At 40.1% G+C, this 17,404-nt stretch overlaps 1 protein-coding gene across 4 annotated transcripts in view; it reads right to left on the minus strand.

Annotated features, from left to right (window-relative positions):
- Window positions 1-17,404, minus strand: part of ASXL1 (ASXL transcriptional regulator 1) — a 68,603-nt gene that overhangs the window by 50,015 nt on the left and 1,184 nt on the right. For 2 of the 4 annotated variants that reach the window (XM_032604545.1, XM_032604543.1), the window contains exons 2-4: window positions 12,538-12,620; window positions 11,568-11,570; window positions 10,086-10,194 (exon numbers count right to left, since the gene is read on the minus strand). In XM_032604545.1, the coding sequence (XP_032460436.1) occupies window positions 10,086-10,194; window positions 11,568-11,570; window positions 12,538-12,620 (195 nt within the window). Of the gene's footprint in view, window positions 1-2,851; window positions 3,437-10,085; window positions 10,195-11,567; window positions 11,571-12,537; window positions 12,621-17,404 lie in introns of those variants that run through there. The other 2 variants (XM_032604544.1, XM_032604547.1) reach the window with 2 other exon arrangements.

Raw genomic sequence — 17,404 nt, forward strand, 5'->3', positions numbered from 1 at the left:
GTAAAGGTATTTTAAAGGCATGTTCAGCAATACATACACATGTGGATAAACCTGGAAATAAGAGCAAGGTAATGATTAATATGAAAATTAGAACAGTGGTTATCTTCCACAGGGAGAGAAAGGGATCTGCGCAGAGGTTTCAAAGGGTGCAGAGGATGTTCTGTTCTTGAGCTGGCTGGTGGATACAGTCTGCAGTTTATTTCTCAGTTATTGTTATCTAAAATAACAAAATTTGCATATATTCTCTTTTGTATAGTTTATATATTTCACAATTTTTAAAAGTTAAAAACAACATATTCTAAAAGTAAGACACATCACACCCAGTAGCCTTCATAGGCATGTTCTACCAAAAAACCCCAAATAATCTCTGTCTTAAAGAGACTACTGCAAAAACCAATGGAGGGAAAACAGCACAGCTTGTTTTAATACCAAAACACGGCAAGGTTTGAAATCAAAATATCAGATCGGTCACTTATGAACACAGATTTAAGAATCCTAAATAAATTATTCATACTCTAAATCCAATGACATGTTATTTAAAAGAAAACCATGTCAAAGTGACATTTATCCTAGGAATACAAGGATGCTTGAGCACTGGAAAAAAATTCTACTGAACTAATTCACTATATTACCAAATTAAAAGAAATAAACTATGATTCATTTACTCACACAAATACTGAGTACCTACTTTTTTCCTAGGGGCTGAAGAGACGGCATTAACTAAAATTAAAAACTCCTCCCCTAGAGGACTAGTTCTAGTCAAAGGAGACATACAATAACAAAAAGCAAAACATATATAATATGGTATATCACACAGTGATAAATACCAAGAAAAAAAACGTAAGGCAGGGAACAGGGGGACTGGGAGAGCTATGCGGTGTGGAGGCATCAGGGTGCAATTCCAGCACAGACCTGAACGAGGTGGGGGAGCAAGGCATGAAGGTGTTTGGGGGAAAGCACTGCAGACAGCTGAAGCAGCACAGGCAAAATCCTGGAGACGAATAGCGATAGCATGTTAAAGGATCACCAAAGAAGCCACTGTGTTTGTCAAGCAGAGTGAACAAGGGGAGAGAGTAAGAGGAAGAGAGATGGGAGTGAGGGTGGGACGAAGATGGCGAAAGGGCACTGCAAGCAACTCTAAGGATTTTGGCCTTTACCCTGAGTGAAGCGGGGTGGGAGGAATGACACAGTCCGACTGAACTTTTTTTTTTTTTTTTTTTTAGCGGTACGCGGGCCTCTCACTGCTGTGGTCTCTCCCGTTGTGGAGCACAGGCTCCGGACGTGCAGGCTCAGCGGCCATGGCTCACGGGCCCAGCCGCTCAGCGGCATGTGAGATCTTCCCGGACCGGGGCATGAACCTGTGTCCCCTGCATCGGCAGGCGGACTCTCAACCACTGCGCCACCAGGGAAGCCCCTCCATGAGCTTTTAAAAAAATTTCCTGGCTCCAGTGTTGAGGAGGGTGGCAAGAGCAAAGTAAGGAGACGTTAGGAAGCTACTACAGTAATCTAGGAGATACTGAAAAGACCCAAGCACATTCATCCCCTAAATTCCAGAAAGGCTCAGAACTTAAACCAGGTACATGGCAGACAAGGATGAGGTATGGAATTGAGAACATGGGAATTGCTAAGTCTACATTAGGAGGAGATGGGCACCCCTACTCCAGTACCATACATCTAAGTGACAACCAGTACCTACTGCTGCAGGAGACAAGTGAAGCCACAAAACCACAATACACTGAACTTCCCGCTAATATTTAAGAGTCAAGAATAGCCCTCAACCAAAAATCATCAGACATTTGAGTAAGACACGCGGAGTGCAAAAAGACCCACACTAAAGCATATAATCATGGAAATAAGATCCTAAAAGTTTTCAGGGAGAGGCAATAGAAAAAAGAAGGCAGGCAAACACAGAATCTCAGGAATCAATACGGCACTAGATTTCAAAGGCAACACTGGACATTACCTTTTCTTTCTTTTGAGAAAACAAAGCTTACACTTTGGAGGTTTTCAAACACTCCATTCCCTGAAAAAGAGATCCTGATAAACATTCTGTACTACATGTTTCAATTTTAATACTAACAATTACTATTCTGAACCAATTCTACTGTTTGGCATAGAGAACTGCTACCAATCAAGTCATAACAACCTCCTTCTATGCTTTTTCCACTGCATTTATCTAACAAACACTTTTAAGCACCTACTATGAGAGATGCTGAGGATATAGCCCAGAACAAAATAATACAGATTCTCTGCCCTAAGACCTGGTCAGGAGAGACATCAAACAATCACCCAAATAATTATATAATTATAAAGTTGTAAGTGAAAAGAAGTAAAGTTCAGGGCACAACAGGAAAACCCAATTTGGAGAGAAGGCTCCTCTAAGGGACCGAGATTTAAGTTGATACCCATTAAGTTGAGCCAGGCAGAAGTGGAGAGAAGAGAGTTCCAAATAGGAGACCCTAAAACTGGAAAGAGCTTAAGGAATTCAAAGAACTGAAAGAAGGGCAGTGTGGCTGAGCAAGGTTTGGATTTTTTGGTAAACACCATAGGAAACCACAGACTTGAATCAAACAGAGATGTGTCATGATCAAATTGTTTTTTAAAAAACCCCTCTGGCTGCTTTGTGGATTACAAAAGAGCAAACTGGATTCTAAGGAGGCAAAAGTGAAAGCAAGTAGACCAGGCAGGAGCTATTTCAGTAGCTAGCGTACAAGGATAACTTATACTAAGGTGGCAGTGGAAATGCAGACCAAAAAAAAAATAAGGAGTTTTAAAAGAATTGTCAGGAGTTAATTTACCAAAGAAAAGCTGGCATAAAGAGCCAAAGAGAAAACTAAAACAAAAGGATTACCTGACTGGAAAAGCACACATTTCGAAGCCCATCTAGTACAACTGAATCAAAGAAGACAGCAGCTTCCAGAAGAACACAGACATCTTTTTGGCTCCCTATTCTTCTCCTGCCTCATGATGCACAAAGAATTTGAAGTCATTCTCTCAGAACCTTGAGAATGCATCTCACATATTTAAGAGCCAACTCATTTGGGAGAAACTTAGAATATCCTGACCTGTCCTCCGTGTGTTAAATACCAACCTCTCAAATAACCAAAAAGGTGACTTCATACCATTTACTTAAACTCTCTCAGGCTGCTTCCCCCGTTAGTACAGGAGTAGGAAACACATTTATGTTTCAAGAGACCAAGGTGAGCAGTACGATGCCTGTCTGGAATACAGTTAGCACTCGATTAAGCAGCAGTTTCCATCTTCTCCACCAGATTATGTAAACTAGAATAAGAAGCAACTTTCTGCCACCAAACAAGTTCCTCAAACAACCCTCCCCAAAAGTCTGATGTGAAGGATTGAGAAGAGATCAAACGCAGTTTTCATACTGGCTGACCACAGAAAAGTTTAAGCATTTTTTCACACAGTCCCAAGGAAGCCTGAAGTACATACAAGCTCCTCATTTTCCTAGAACCCTGATGCTTTAAAATCACACTTAAAAAATGTTTATAACCTTTTTGTTAAAATATATATATATACTGCTTTAGAAACCTTGAAATTATCATCCTGCCCACCCCTCTGAGCTACAAAAAAGAATTCCAGTGGTAGTGCTTTCCAAACCTCTGTTCCCTGACCTTTATCATTTACCACTTCATTCTTACAGGGCTTTGAACTTCAGGAGGTAGCAGGACAAAAGGCTGCTCACCTCTTAGGCAAACCAGAGTCTAACCAGGGCTCCATTAACAATCAAGTTCTCTTTTCTCCCTGAGCTTGCTGAATATCCTGTCAGACAACAGAATACCCCATTTTTCAAAGGTGGATCCAGGTGGCCCTTGAGAATTACTCCAATAAGGAAACTTTTACCAAATGACGGGTCAAGGCCTCCATCAAGACCAAACTACTGCTACCACTAACCAGAGTAAATGGTACTGCTCTACTAAGTAGGCCTTCTATGCAGTACAGAGTGGGAAAGGGTTTGTAATAAAACAGTCAGCCTCCAGTAAATACCAAACGCGTCACAAAAGAACAGGAAAGAAAAATATCCAGGGCCAACTTACTTTTCACACAAAATAGTCTAGATGCTAAAATGTGAGCACAGGAAGGATCTTCACTGAATTTTCACTCTAGGAGGTTTTCAACAGAGCTCCTGGGTCTGGGAAAGATGCCTTGGGTGCTTGGGGAATGGGATAGGGATGGCAGAATCCACGACAGATGGAGAAGCGGGGTCTTCATGCTTGTTTCAACCAGAGCAGTTTCACAGTCATCTACATCATGCAGCTCCATTTCATGATATGAAAGGTTTTACACCTGAAGTATTTAAACGACCAATCTATTTCAACTTCTCAGTGTTAGAGACAAAGAAGTATAAATGGAGATATTCCATAGGACCTGAGGCACTATGCTGGACCCCAGACCTCAAGCTGACTCCAGTGCTCTTACTACCACCATATACCACTCACTCTGGTACAGAAAAGAATGACCACGATCAGAAATGCCGGTATGATCAATGCAGAGGGCAGAAATTCAAACCAACCGCCCATAACTGAAGAGTACACATCTAAGAACATGAAAAGCTACTTTTGCTTAACAATTATAAGAATTTTCATTACGAGAATAAAACTAACATTCTGAGAAGTATCAAGGAACTCATAAGATGCTTTAAAAAGATGAAGTAACCAAAGATCCTAAAACCTGAAGAAAAACTCTTTATTCTGAATTGGCATAATGAAAAGAAATCAAACTCAAAAGGTAGGGCCGTGGGTTCTAGTCCCAACTTGGCCAAATGCATTTGTTGCAAGGACACACGGTCATGGGTAAACCTAATCTGTTAGAAGTTCAGTTTTCTACCTGCAAAATGCAAATGAACCGGATGATTTGAGAGCCCCTTCCACACTAAAATTCTAGAATTCTACGCACTAAAATGATCATATATTTGATAAAGCTAACACGGACTATAAAAGACATCATCTAAAAACATCACTACCATTTTATATGAAAGAAATTCTTTTTTCTAACAAAGATGATGACCAAAGTTCAAAACTAAAAAGAATAACATGATACCTAAAAGATACCTAAAACATTCAAACTGTTTCGAATGGCTCAGTTTCTGCCTTCAGCAATTAGAAGAACCACATTATGGCCTCAGCCTGGGAAAGATTTATTTCTTTTTTTTCTTTTTTGCCACACCACGCGTGGCATGTGGGATCTTAGTTCCCCAACTAGGGATCAAACCCACACCCCCTGCACTGGAAGCGTGGAGTTTCACCACTGGACCACTGGGGAAGTCCCAAGATTTATTTCTAGTGTCAGCAGATTCTTTCACAGATTAACGTAGAATTGCTCTAAAGAGAGCAAGGAAAAAAAAAAAGGGTTCTTAGAAGTTACCTTGCTGAGAAGAAAAAATAACCCAGAGTACGCATATTCTATAATAAAACATATAAAAGAAAGGGAGACGACAAGGAGAACTAGCTGGCTTAAGGTATTGATGATGCTATCTTCTACTTTCCATTCAGCCAATATTTATTACATTATGTACTATTTGCCAGACACAGGAGATACAGTGAAAACCAAGTCCCTGCACTGACATTCAAGTGGAGGGAGGCTAATGATAACCAAGTAATCAAACAAACAAGGTAGGACTGTGAAACAACCAAAACCCTCATAATGTTGTGGAATTGGAACTACCGTTAGAGAAAGCCTCACTGAGAAGGTACTTCTGGACTAACAACCAAATGACAAGAAGTTACCCCAGAGCTTTCCAGACATAGGGGCTAGCAAGTGCAAGGGCTCTGAGGTGGACACAAGTTTGGGGCCTTTGAGAAACAGAGTAAATGAAGGCCAGGGTGGCTGAAGTATAATGACCAAGGAGAAGGTGCCAGGAAAGATCAAAGAGGTAGGCAAGGGCCAAGCAGGATAGTGGATGATATGACTTGCATTTTTAGAAGCCCACTTTGCTTGATGCGTACCTACAAAAATCAAAATGGATTCTGGTCCTGCCTCGCAAATGACAGACTCTATGATTTGACTGTATGGAAGTCTCCTCAGTATTTAATGGTAATATAAATAGTTCTGGAATCACTGCAAGTGTGGAGTTGTATGTGAAAAACTTAATTGTAGATCTATAAATAACATTGTGAAACTGCAAAAATTACCTCCTTCTCGTCCTCCATTTGCTTTTCTTTCATTTGCAAACAGTGAATTTTAATGGATGGATACTTTAAGTGTAGTCATTTATTTTTTTACCAAGAAGATTTTTTAATACTTTAAAAATATATATTCTACATACTAAAAAGATTCAACTGGACTTGTTAATTGAATTAAAGGACACCCCTAAGGCTGAGCCCTATATCACTACATAAGGTATAATAAAGTGCAGATGGCCATGACACTTTGACTTGAGCATCATTCCACAATAAAATTGAACAATGTTCAGATGACTGCAGTCATGACTGACAGTGAGTGCTGCAATGACAACTCACAACCCAGGTTAAACTCACCAATGACACAGACACCTAGTCACAAAAGCAAAGTAGTTCAGCATGACAGTCATAAAAATGTAAAACACTACAAAGGAGCTCTCACTGGTTTTACAAGGATGGGAAATTCCAAGTGTAAAAAACAATATAAATCCCACCTGTAACCAGGCAATGATGGACACTGACAGCTGACTTCAGGAAAAGCTTAAGAAAAGCAATTCAAAACAAGAATTCAAAGCATGGATAGATTTCATCTATCCCACACATCCCTGAGTACTAATTCTAAGGCCTGATGCAAGCATCTACATATAGTGTCAAATGTACCATCGCATTACCCAGAACAACTTTTATCAGAGAAGAAACCCTGTGGCATGCCCCCAAAGACTCCAGCTTATCCGTAAAGCTTTGGTAACCATAGATAAGTCCACACAAATGTATTCAGAACTGAAAAAACTCCTATTTTCAACTAAGTAGTGAAACCACATGGTTTCTGACCTTGATGGCCCACTAGAAGAGATTTCCAAGCAGTGGGGAGAAAAATACCAAGCCATTCTGCACATGCTTCTCCTTAACACATGAGAAAAACAGACCAAAAAAATGCCACAGGACTTCCCTGGTGGTGCAGTGGTTAAGAACCCACCTGCCAATGCAGGGGACGAGGGTTCGAGCCCTGGTCCGGGAAGATCCCACACGCCGCAGGACTAAGCCCATGCGCCACAACTACTGAAGCCTGCGTGCCTAGAGCCCGCAAGCCACAACTACTGAGCCTGCACTCTAGAGCCCATGAGCCACAACAAGAGAAGCCACCACAATGAGAAGCCCGCGCACCACAACGAAGAGTAGCCCCCGCTCACCACAACTAGAGAAAGCCTGCGTGCAGCAACAAAGACCCAACACAGCCAAAAATAAAGAATATTTTTAGAACTAGAAAAAAACTGAATATGGACTATATATTATATACTACTGTATCATTAAGTTTCTTGACTATGACAATGGTATTGTGGTTATGTAAGACAATGTCCTTGCTCCTAAGACATACATTCTAAGATGTGTAAAGGTGAAGTACCAGTACTAGTTGAACACTTTTAAATGGTTCTGGGAAAAAAAGCATATATATGTAGAGAGGGATAAAGCAAATGTGGCAAACTTGTAACAATTAGGAAGAAAGCAAGATAGGTGGGGTGTTCAGTGTAGTACTCCAATTTTTCTGTAGGTTTGAAATTTCTTCAAATGAGGATAAGAAAGGAAAAAATGCACCACCTTGTACTTTATTCAGCAGACCTGGGTCCTCGGGTGATGAGGATAGGATGGTAATCAGCTGGTTCAGATTTTTGGTATCCTTTCTTACCCATTCCCAAATAACAATAAAGTAAATGCCTGGACAACTTCTGGAAGATAGTGTTGTGATAATGAGGCAATTAATAAGACTAATCGACACTTCAGACTCTCAAGGAGCCCCGGGAGGGGCGGGGGCAGTGGTGGAGAATAAGGTGTGCCTGTATGTATCAATACCATCATGGCAAATATATTAACTGAATACAACAAGCAGTAAAGCTATAAGGAAATTATAATCCAATTTTTTCAAATATTATTCATATAAATTATCATTTAGGTTACAAATCGCAGAATTTATGGGCTACCTTCACTTCCCCTGCTGCATTTTACTTTCTGTTGCATTTGCACATATCGCTTTCTAACAGGTCAAAATGTTAAAAGAGACATGCACGGATAGCACGCACGGATAATCAACCAGGCTAAAAGTCTACCAGGGACTTCCCTGGTAGCGCAGTGGTTAAGAATCTGCCTGCCAATGCAGGAGACACGGGTTCAAGCCCTGGTCCAGGAAGATCCCACATGCTGCGGAGCAACTAAGCCTGTGTGCCACAACTGAGCCTGCGCTCTAGAACCCACAAGCCACAACTACTGAGCCCACGTGCCACAACTACTGAAGCCCATGTGCCTAGAGCCCATGCTTCGCAACAAGAGAAGCCACCACAATGAGAAAGCCTGCGCACCACAACAACCATTAATCAGTAAACAAAGAGTAGCCCCCACTCACCGCAACTAGAGAAAGCCCGCATGCAGCAACGAAGACTCAATGCAGCCAAAATAATAAGTAAATACATTTATTTTTTTTAAAATTTATTAAACATGGACTATGCCAAAAATTCTGACCAGAGCCAAATTACAAGGACAAATGAAACTCAATTCCTATCCTTAAGGTATCCATAGAAATAGGTATTTCTTCTCCCTCTTAAAAGAGAAATGTTCCATTAACTGGCACATTTGTAACACATATAATCCACACAACTATATATAATTACCTATAATTACAATATATTTAATAATATATAATAGAAAAATGCCATTAACAAGCAATTAAGGATAAGGAACCTAAAGGAGTATCATAAAGGGTACCATTTATTAAGGACTGACTGTCAGGGATGCATACACCACCATAAAGAGGGGTTAAATCTGTCCCAGGTGACAAAGCTAAATTTTGAATTCAGGGTTCTGACTCTTCCAAGGCTCAGTTTCTGACATTACATTATGCTGCCTTTTAAAGTCTGAAATACTACAAATAAAAACAACACAGAGAACAGCACAGATATCTGAACATAAGGTACATCTGATGTGTACTTAAAGATCAAGTTTTATGACCACAGGTTATATAGTTGGTATTTGTTCGAGTGTTTAATTTTTAATTAATTAAAGAAAACAAGTCTATCAAAAACAAAACTAAAAGAGAAAAGTCTGTTTATGGACTACTGCAATTTATAACGACATTATTGAAGATTATAAGGATCAGCATCAAATTTGCAGTTTCTCACCATCAACAGGTCAACTATGTCTAAATTAGGAGTCAGCAAACTACACCCCCAAGCCAAATCTAGCCCACTGCTTCTTTTTATAAATAATGTCTTATTGGATCACACCCATTCGTTTGTGCATTCTCTGTGGCTGTTTTCCTGCTTCAGTGGCAGAGTTGAATAGTTACGATAGAGACAGTGTGGCCCAAAAAACCTACAATATTTATTTTCTGGTCCTTAACAGAAAAAAATCTGCCAATCCCTGGTTTAAATGATGTATATCACAAATGGTAGAAAAATAATTAGCTTGTTCATTTCAGCTCTGTTTAAGCTTACGAACTGAACCTGATTTAAGTTCTCTTGCTTTGTAATTAGTGTCACTTGGTAAATGCTGAGTTTTTGAATTTCCACAAGTATTTTCACATTGCAGTTATTTTCCATAGACTAGGTCTTACTTGGCTGTCCAGTAATTTACCCTTCACATATTATTACAGACAAAACTATAATTAAGGCACATTTGCAATTACCCCCACACATACTTATCCCACTATTGCATACAATCTGCAGATATAAACAAGGAAAAACTGAATACAGACACAATAGCTGATATGACTAAATAATTCCTAATACTCTGTTCACACTAGAACATCTCAATGCGCCATTTCAGAAAAACAGCACCAGCATCACCTGCCTGCCTATTAGAAATGCAAATTCATGGGCCACATTCCAGACCTACCAGTGATCCTTAGGAACACTAAAAGCTGAAGAACCACTGCACTAAAGTAGAGTTTATATTACTTACCTTGAGTGTAAAAAGGCTGATTCGGCCAGGTAGTTTATAAAATAACCCCTCTCCTCCTCTTGAATTGGAATGTAGCATGGCATTAAGACATGCAAGAGGGGATGTCCCACTGTAAAAACATACAAGGATGGAAGGTGGTCATACAAATCAATATGTCTACCTACTCAAAGCTCTAATACCCTTTAACTCACTCTTAAATCAAGAAAAAGAGGAAGAAATATAAAAGAAAACATCGCATGACAAGAATTCTACTTTGAAAGTGGCAAAAGAGCAACAAATGAAATTCACATAAATCACACCCAGAGAGCTCTGGGATAAGACATGCTATCTGATATCTCCACTCCATACCTGACAATTCTTTAGTGCCTTTTGACAATATGAACCAAACTCTCAAGAAATTTAGAAACACTACACAATGATTTTTCAGGTACACTCAGGAGTTTTGAAAAAAAAAATTACCCAATATTTTTATTTACCCAAAATATTTAAATTAAATTTTAATGTTAATTAAAAACAAAACCGAGAGTTTCCTAGCATCTATATTCCAACCTGCATATCACGCTCAGAAACTGCCACATAACATTTTCAACACAAAAACCACAGGATCACTGGTGCTGTCCCAAGAAAATAAGCACAATTTTTTTTTTCCAGTTAACATTTTCTAATAAACACACAAAAGGAACAGTATTTCATTTGCTTTTTCTCAGTTGGGAAGGGGGAAAGATGGGTTTTATTTTATATCTACCCAGGAGCAATCATTTAAATTTGAATATAAAAAGTCAAATGGATTTAGTACCCAATAATGCTCCAACATTAAACCAAAAAAAGAGATAGCATATTAAGTTATATCATGGTCCCTGCTACAACAGTAGGTCGCAAAACAATGACAACTCACGTGAGTTAGCGACTACTTACTAAATCTTAAAATAGAAAAGCTGTCAAAAATACAGACAAATGTCCATTATTAATATTAACTGAGTTTGGCGCTAGCATGTTAGTGCTAGGGTTCACCTGTGCACCTTCTCTTCCCTCTCCCCAGCATGTTAAATAAATATAAATATCTCAAGTAAAGCCTCTCAGCATTTTTCAGAATTAGAGGCCCTAATTTATGCAGAGTGTTAAAAATAAATTCTGAGTCTAAAAAAGCCATTAAAAAAAACCCTATTACTTATTCAGCTTTGGAACACACTGGATGCTAAAAAAAAAAAAAAAATTTCACGAAGAACCAATCTCTAAAAGAAACCTTGTGCAGAATCTGGAGTATCAAGTGGGTGTGCTAATGTCTCTGCTACAGTGGGGAAAGGCATGCTGGCAGAGTCTTTCTTGAAACAGTGTGACTCCTACACACTATACCTCTGTCTACAAATCACAGAGCTGCTCACTCATCACGAGCCACCATGACTGCTTCATAATTCCTGTAAGAGCTAGAAGCAGAAACAAGTTAGGTTCTCAACTCCATCTGTCCCAAAGGGACTAATTTACCTTCTATAGGCACAGTGGTCCAACAGCAGTGCAGACAGCAGCATGATGGGAAATAGCACATAAAAACAAAACAAACAAAAAAAAAACAATTACAACACTACACAGTGCATAGGTAGTATTTAAATGAATGTATCTAGACAATCCTGATCTTCCCTCCCCACAAAACGTCAGCTAGAGAATGTCTGAACTGACAACTGGAAAGTGAGGATCTTTTGATCCTAAAAGATCAATTTCAAGCAGCTAAAGCTTAACCAGCAGAATATATGCTCTCTGTTCTGAATCCCGAGAAGGAACTGTGCTGTGCTCTCCTCTTTCATTTTAATTTTAAAAAAGGTTGGGGTGAGGAGAGAAAGGATTCAGGACAGGCACTGATTTTTGTTTGTGCCTGCAATTCTTTCTGTGTTTCCAATCTGTTGCTTCTCTAGGAAAAATATATCACAGGATAAGAAAATCAAGGTCACCTCCAAATTTAGTATGCTCATATCATGAATGCCTAGAATCAGTAGGGGGAAAAAAGCCAGTGGGTTTTATGGTGATTAGACCACCCTTCTTTGATCCTAAAACAAAGGACTTCAAAGATATGGTATAGAGAGGAGGGAAGTTTTAGACACGATGGAGCCTATCAGAGTCTGTCCCTTCTCTATCACTGAAACTTGCAAAACAGAGTACATGAGAAAATGTGCTGACTCCTTACACAAAAAACAAGCTCCATGTCGAAATTTATGGGAGAGCAAGGATAGGGAGAGCCACTGAAACTCTGATGAAAACAAATGAATGTTGAGCCACTCCCACCCTCCACCCAGAGGACACATAACATGGGAGATAGTTCCACACCACCACCAGACGTGTATGTGTGTATGTATGTATGTACACATATATGCACATGCGGACTTTCTCATATCACTGCCTGAGTGCAGGAAGACACGTGTCCTGTGAAACCCTGACATTAAGCAACAAGAGCCATACAAACCTCATTTCCTTTAGTCCTTCTGCCTCTATGACCTGCAGAATCTGTTTTGGTGTCATTGGAGCGTCTGAGTAGTTTTCTAGTACCTGAAGAAATAGAAGTGTTCTGATTTCAGTGTGCAACTTCCATTTACATCCGTCACTATATAACATGGGCTACAATTCTGCTATGAGGTACCGCTGCTGACAATTTAGTCTTTCCACAGACAAAATTACTTCTGAAACCAAATTACACATATATCTAACTAGTTGCTGAAAGTGACTGCCATTAGATGAAATATTCTAATTCTCAATTCTGAAAACACACAACCTCTTAGCATACATGTTATGATATGTGGGGCCTTAGCAACCTTGATTACCGCTTAACTTGATGCTGTTAATACGGCTAAACCACAGAATACATAGTTTTCTACGCAATAAATTATAAGACAGAAATGCATTTAGGGGCTTCACTGGTGGCGCAGTGGCTGAGAGTCCACCTGCCGATGCAGGGGACACGGGTTCGTGCCCCGGTCCGGGAAGATCCCACATGCCGCGGAGCGGCTGGGCCCGTGAGCCATGGCCGCTGAGCCTGTGCATCCGGAGCCTGTGCTCCGCAACGGGAGAGGCCGCAACAGTGAGAGGCCCGTGTACCGCAAAAAAAAAAAAAAAAAAAAAAATAGAAATGCATTTAGATTTTCTTTCCCAAGGAACTTTGATTAGTATCCATATTTTTTTATCTTTTTTTTGGGGGGGGGGGCCACACTTGAAGGATCTTAGTTCCCCAAACAGGGACTGAACCTGTGCCCTTGGCAGTGAAAGCAAAGAGTCCTAACCACTGGACCACCAGGGAATTCCCAGTACCCACATTTTTTAAATGATGGCTTTTGTACCACTGGGTTGTGAAATTCTGTTAACTGCCACAGTACATTTTGCCATTTGGCAACATGATGCTGTGATCCTATATGACTGGTGCAAGCAAACAATGAGAAATGGAACATCCCACTTATGTTAGCGACATCTATAACTAAGTCCTGGCAGTAAGGTCATAGTGAGCAACCAGAGCTCTCTCACTTGAAAAAGCTGAGTTGTTTTAGAAATGTTATTCTTCTCAGGGAGGAAAAAAGAGAGGCTGTCAATATCTCTGTACCATCTCTACCAGTGCAGCTGCTGAGGTTACTCCAAACCACACCAACATCTTGCAGTCATTTAACAACCGTAACAACGAAGTACTGCACTGCTCTGTCACAAGTAAAATGTACAGTCCCACAGGACTGCTGCGAAGGTTCTCTCTGTGGAAGATCATGAACCCTGAGCACTAAAGGAAGTCAAGTTTTGGAGGAGTAGCTGCTGAAATAAAACCTCTACCATGGTCCCATTCTTAGCCTCTCTCTGTTCAGTTTTTACATTCTCCTTGGGTGTCATTATCATCTCTCACAGTTTCAACTACTACCAAAATTCTGGTAACTCCCAAATCTCTACCTCTAGCCTGGACTGCGGACTGCTTCCCAAGCTTCAGACTCCAAATACTCAGTTCTGTACTGGACGTCCCACGTGCTCACCTACTCTAATTCAACCACCCCACCCCACCCCCGCCTTCTAACATTCCTCTCATTGGTCAGCAGCCTGTCTCATCACCTAATTCAGAAACCCAGGTTTCACCCTTCACTCTCACCTGTCCCCCAGTTCCCACCACCAGTTTCTGACCTGACCTGACACAATAGCCTTTTCGCTAATATCCCTGCAACCAGCCCTGCTCTCCTCAAATTCATTCGTACTCCGCTGCCATCCTTCATTCAACAAATACGTGAAACACTCACTTTGTGCTAGGGACAATTCTAAAAATTCACCAGTAAAAAAAGACCAAATACCCGTTTTTGCATAACTTACCCTGCTATATAGCCCCAGTCAGTCCAACAAAATAAACCTGCCCTAATCACTTTCCCAATTTAAAGTCCTTCAACAGCAACCTAATTATATACAGTGAAAGCTGAAGCTTCCAGAGAGACGACTAGTCCACTGGAAAAGCACAGGTTTTAGAACCAGACAGACCTGGTTCTAAGGAATTCAAATTCTGGTCTTCTAAACTTGGGCAGGTTACCTACCCACCCTAAGCCTAGGTTCCTTCATTTGTGAAGGAAGGATACTGAGATCTTCCTCTCAGAGTTGTTGTAGAGATTAGAGATAATGTACTGAGTGCCTACAGTGCCTGGCACCAAGTAGGTGTGTGCTGGCCTGGCGTACAAGGCCCTCACAATTTGATCTCTGCCTGTCTCTCCACAAACTTTATGTTCCAATAACTATGTGTAGTTCTACCCAGTTCCCACACTCTCCACCCTGCAAATAAACACACACACTCCTATTTTTTGTTACCAGCTCCTGCTTATGTCCTCTGTGACAGGCCTAACTCCTACTCACCCTTCAAGATTCAGTTTGGAAAGCACCTTCCTCCAGGAAGCTTTCTCTGCTCTCTGCCAGACAGTTCAATGTCTCTTTTCAGTGCCCCATAGTTGCACAACACTGCTAATTTATCTTCCAAAGAAGGACACTTGAGAGTAAAAGGAGGAGCTATTCATAATTATGCTTAGACAATAAGCAGGAACCAGGATGTCTATTACCATTTATACATCTATGATGGCACTTACCATGCCTGTAATGAAATTCTATTCACCTGTCTGGACCTTCTCCATCCCCAGAAAAACCATAAGCTCCTCAAGGGCAAACCTTAATCCATCTTTGTATTCCAAGAACCTAAGTGCCAAGTTAAGCAGTGTTGACTTGAACAAACCCACAATACAAGCTACTAATGTTCACTGCCACAGATATAACTTCTTTGATACTAATTGTGAGCTAAGCTAGTGAATTTTTGTATGGTAATTTTTTTTTTTCTTCAAGAGGCATGACTCTGAAAAATTAGCTACCAATTATTTAAACAGCAGTCAGGAAGAGCCTGAGAATCTAAGAGAGAGCAAACAAAATCTCTAAAGGGAAGTTACATCAAAAGATACAAAGTTTTCACTTTTATTAAAACTGTACATGCCTCCGGCTTTCAGTATAAGAACAATTCAGCACTGTTCTATCCCTAGTCTGTCTTTCTAAAGCATACTTAAAAAAAAAAGTATCTCTTCTCCAACTTCAAAGGGAAAAAAATGTTTGATGTAAGAATGGTCAGTCATGAATCAAAGTGAAAGATAAAGCATGCAATGAAGAGTTTCTCAAAGCCAGGGAGAATCCATTTAAGGGCATTCAATCTAAAGGGAAATCCACTCAGCTATTTCTCCCAAACAAATTGTTCCTAACAAGTAGGAGGATTTATACCCACCCAACCCCCTAAAGTCTACCTCCTACATCTAGGAAAAACAAGACTACAAAATGTTTGAAAGAACAATATCTACTTCTCAACAACATAATTAACAGCTGCAAAAATCAACCTCCTGGGGCTTACTACACTACTGAAATTGTCCAGAAGTCTCTTCTTTCCTACCAAAATAGTTTTAAAAGGGTTCCTGGTATCACTTTAGCTACCAATGTGAGCAAGGTTGGGAGCAATATGAAACTGCCCCCAAGCAAGTGCATCTGATCGCCACTGCAAGCACTCCAAATTCACCTGTCCAAAGAGTAATTAGATCTAATCTACTGCCCTATCATTATAGCTCACTGGAGTCAAGGTTTTCTCTAGCCAGTGTTAAGCCTCACAAACTCTCCAGCACTTGATTTGTTACAACAATTTTTTTTTCCCCAAATGAGGAGAGAACTCTAAAAGTTCCCCCTCGCTCACCAACTAGTCCCATCCAAAGGGACAGAAAATGCTAAACAAAAAACAATAAAAGACAGGCAAAACTACACACCATATACCCACAAGTCATCTTTCATGTGTTTAAGAGCACCACAAGTAATTCCAAGTAGGACTTACTATTTTTTAATGAAGAACCAGAAGTAAAAGAAGAGAAAGAACTTACTGGGATAATCTAGCATGAGTTGAGCCAATGATAAAACAGAAATAGCAACCTAGATACTGGAGTGCAGACCACCGTAAATTCAAGAACCTAAAGAGGCTTAAGAGTGGACCCCAAATTCCTAGAGACTTTCAACTAGGAAGAGCCAACAAAGCTTTGAGACGAGCAGACTTTAGAATTCTGTCAAGACATAAATAACACAGGATTTAAAGGTACTTTCACCTACCTCTAACAAGTAAAACTCTGGCAAGCAAATTTCCTGGTCGTGCCCAGAGTCATAAACACCTGCAGAACAGAAACTCAGAGGAGAATTTCAATGAACAGACTCAACCTCCAGGAGAAAGAGAGCATGTCCTTTTGGCTCTCCTCTACTCTCCTTCAGGTAAAGCAACAATGGAGAAATCCTGAAACTACCAAGAGATCCTGAAAGCTAAACAAAGCTTCCAAATCTGACTGAACCTGAAAAAAGTATTTAGGTACTTCAAAATCTGCAAATTTCATATGCCAAACCAAAATAAATTAACTGAAGCACAAAACTTCAGCTTACAAACTAATTGCTACTTCTGTTTCTTGGGCAACAAATGCCTGGGGAAGAGGATCAGGTACACCAGTTTAATTTCCCCTATAAACCAAACAGAGTTAGTTCTTTTAAGTCAATAACTGAGTTTTACAGGCTCCAAGAACAAAAAAGGTGTACCAAAGATTTGTGAAAACCTCCAACACATATTTGTCTTTTTTTGCACAACACCTCTGAGGCAGGAACCCTACTTCCCAATAAAATGAAAGATTAGAAGGTTGAGCTTCATTCATCATTAAAAGTGAATTACAGCAATTACATATAAACTACAGGGTGTCAAGAGACAAGTATACTATCTGCACTATAACCCTGCTTTGTGACAGTTATGAGGAAGTGACATCTCTGAGACAAGCATAACC

The sequence above is a fragment of the Phocoena sinus genome, chromosome 15, assembly GCF_008692025.1.
Source record: "Phocoena sinus isolate mPhoSin1 chromosome 15, mPhoSin1.pri, whole genome shotgun sequence".
Classification (NCBI taxonomy): Eukaryota; Metazoa; Chordata; class Mammalia; order Artiodactyla; family Phocoenidae; genus Phocoena; species Phocoena sinus.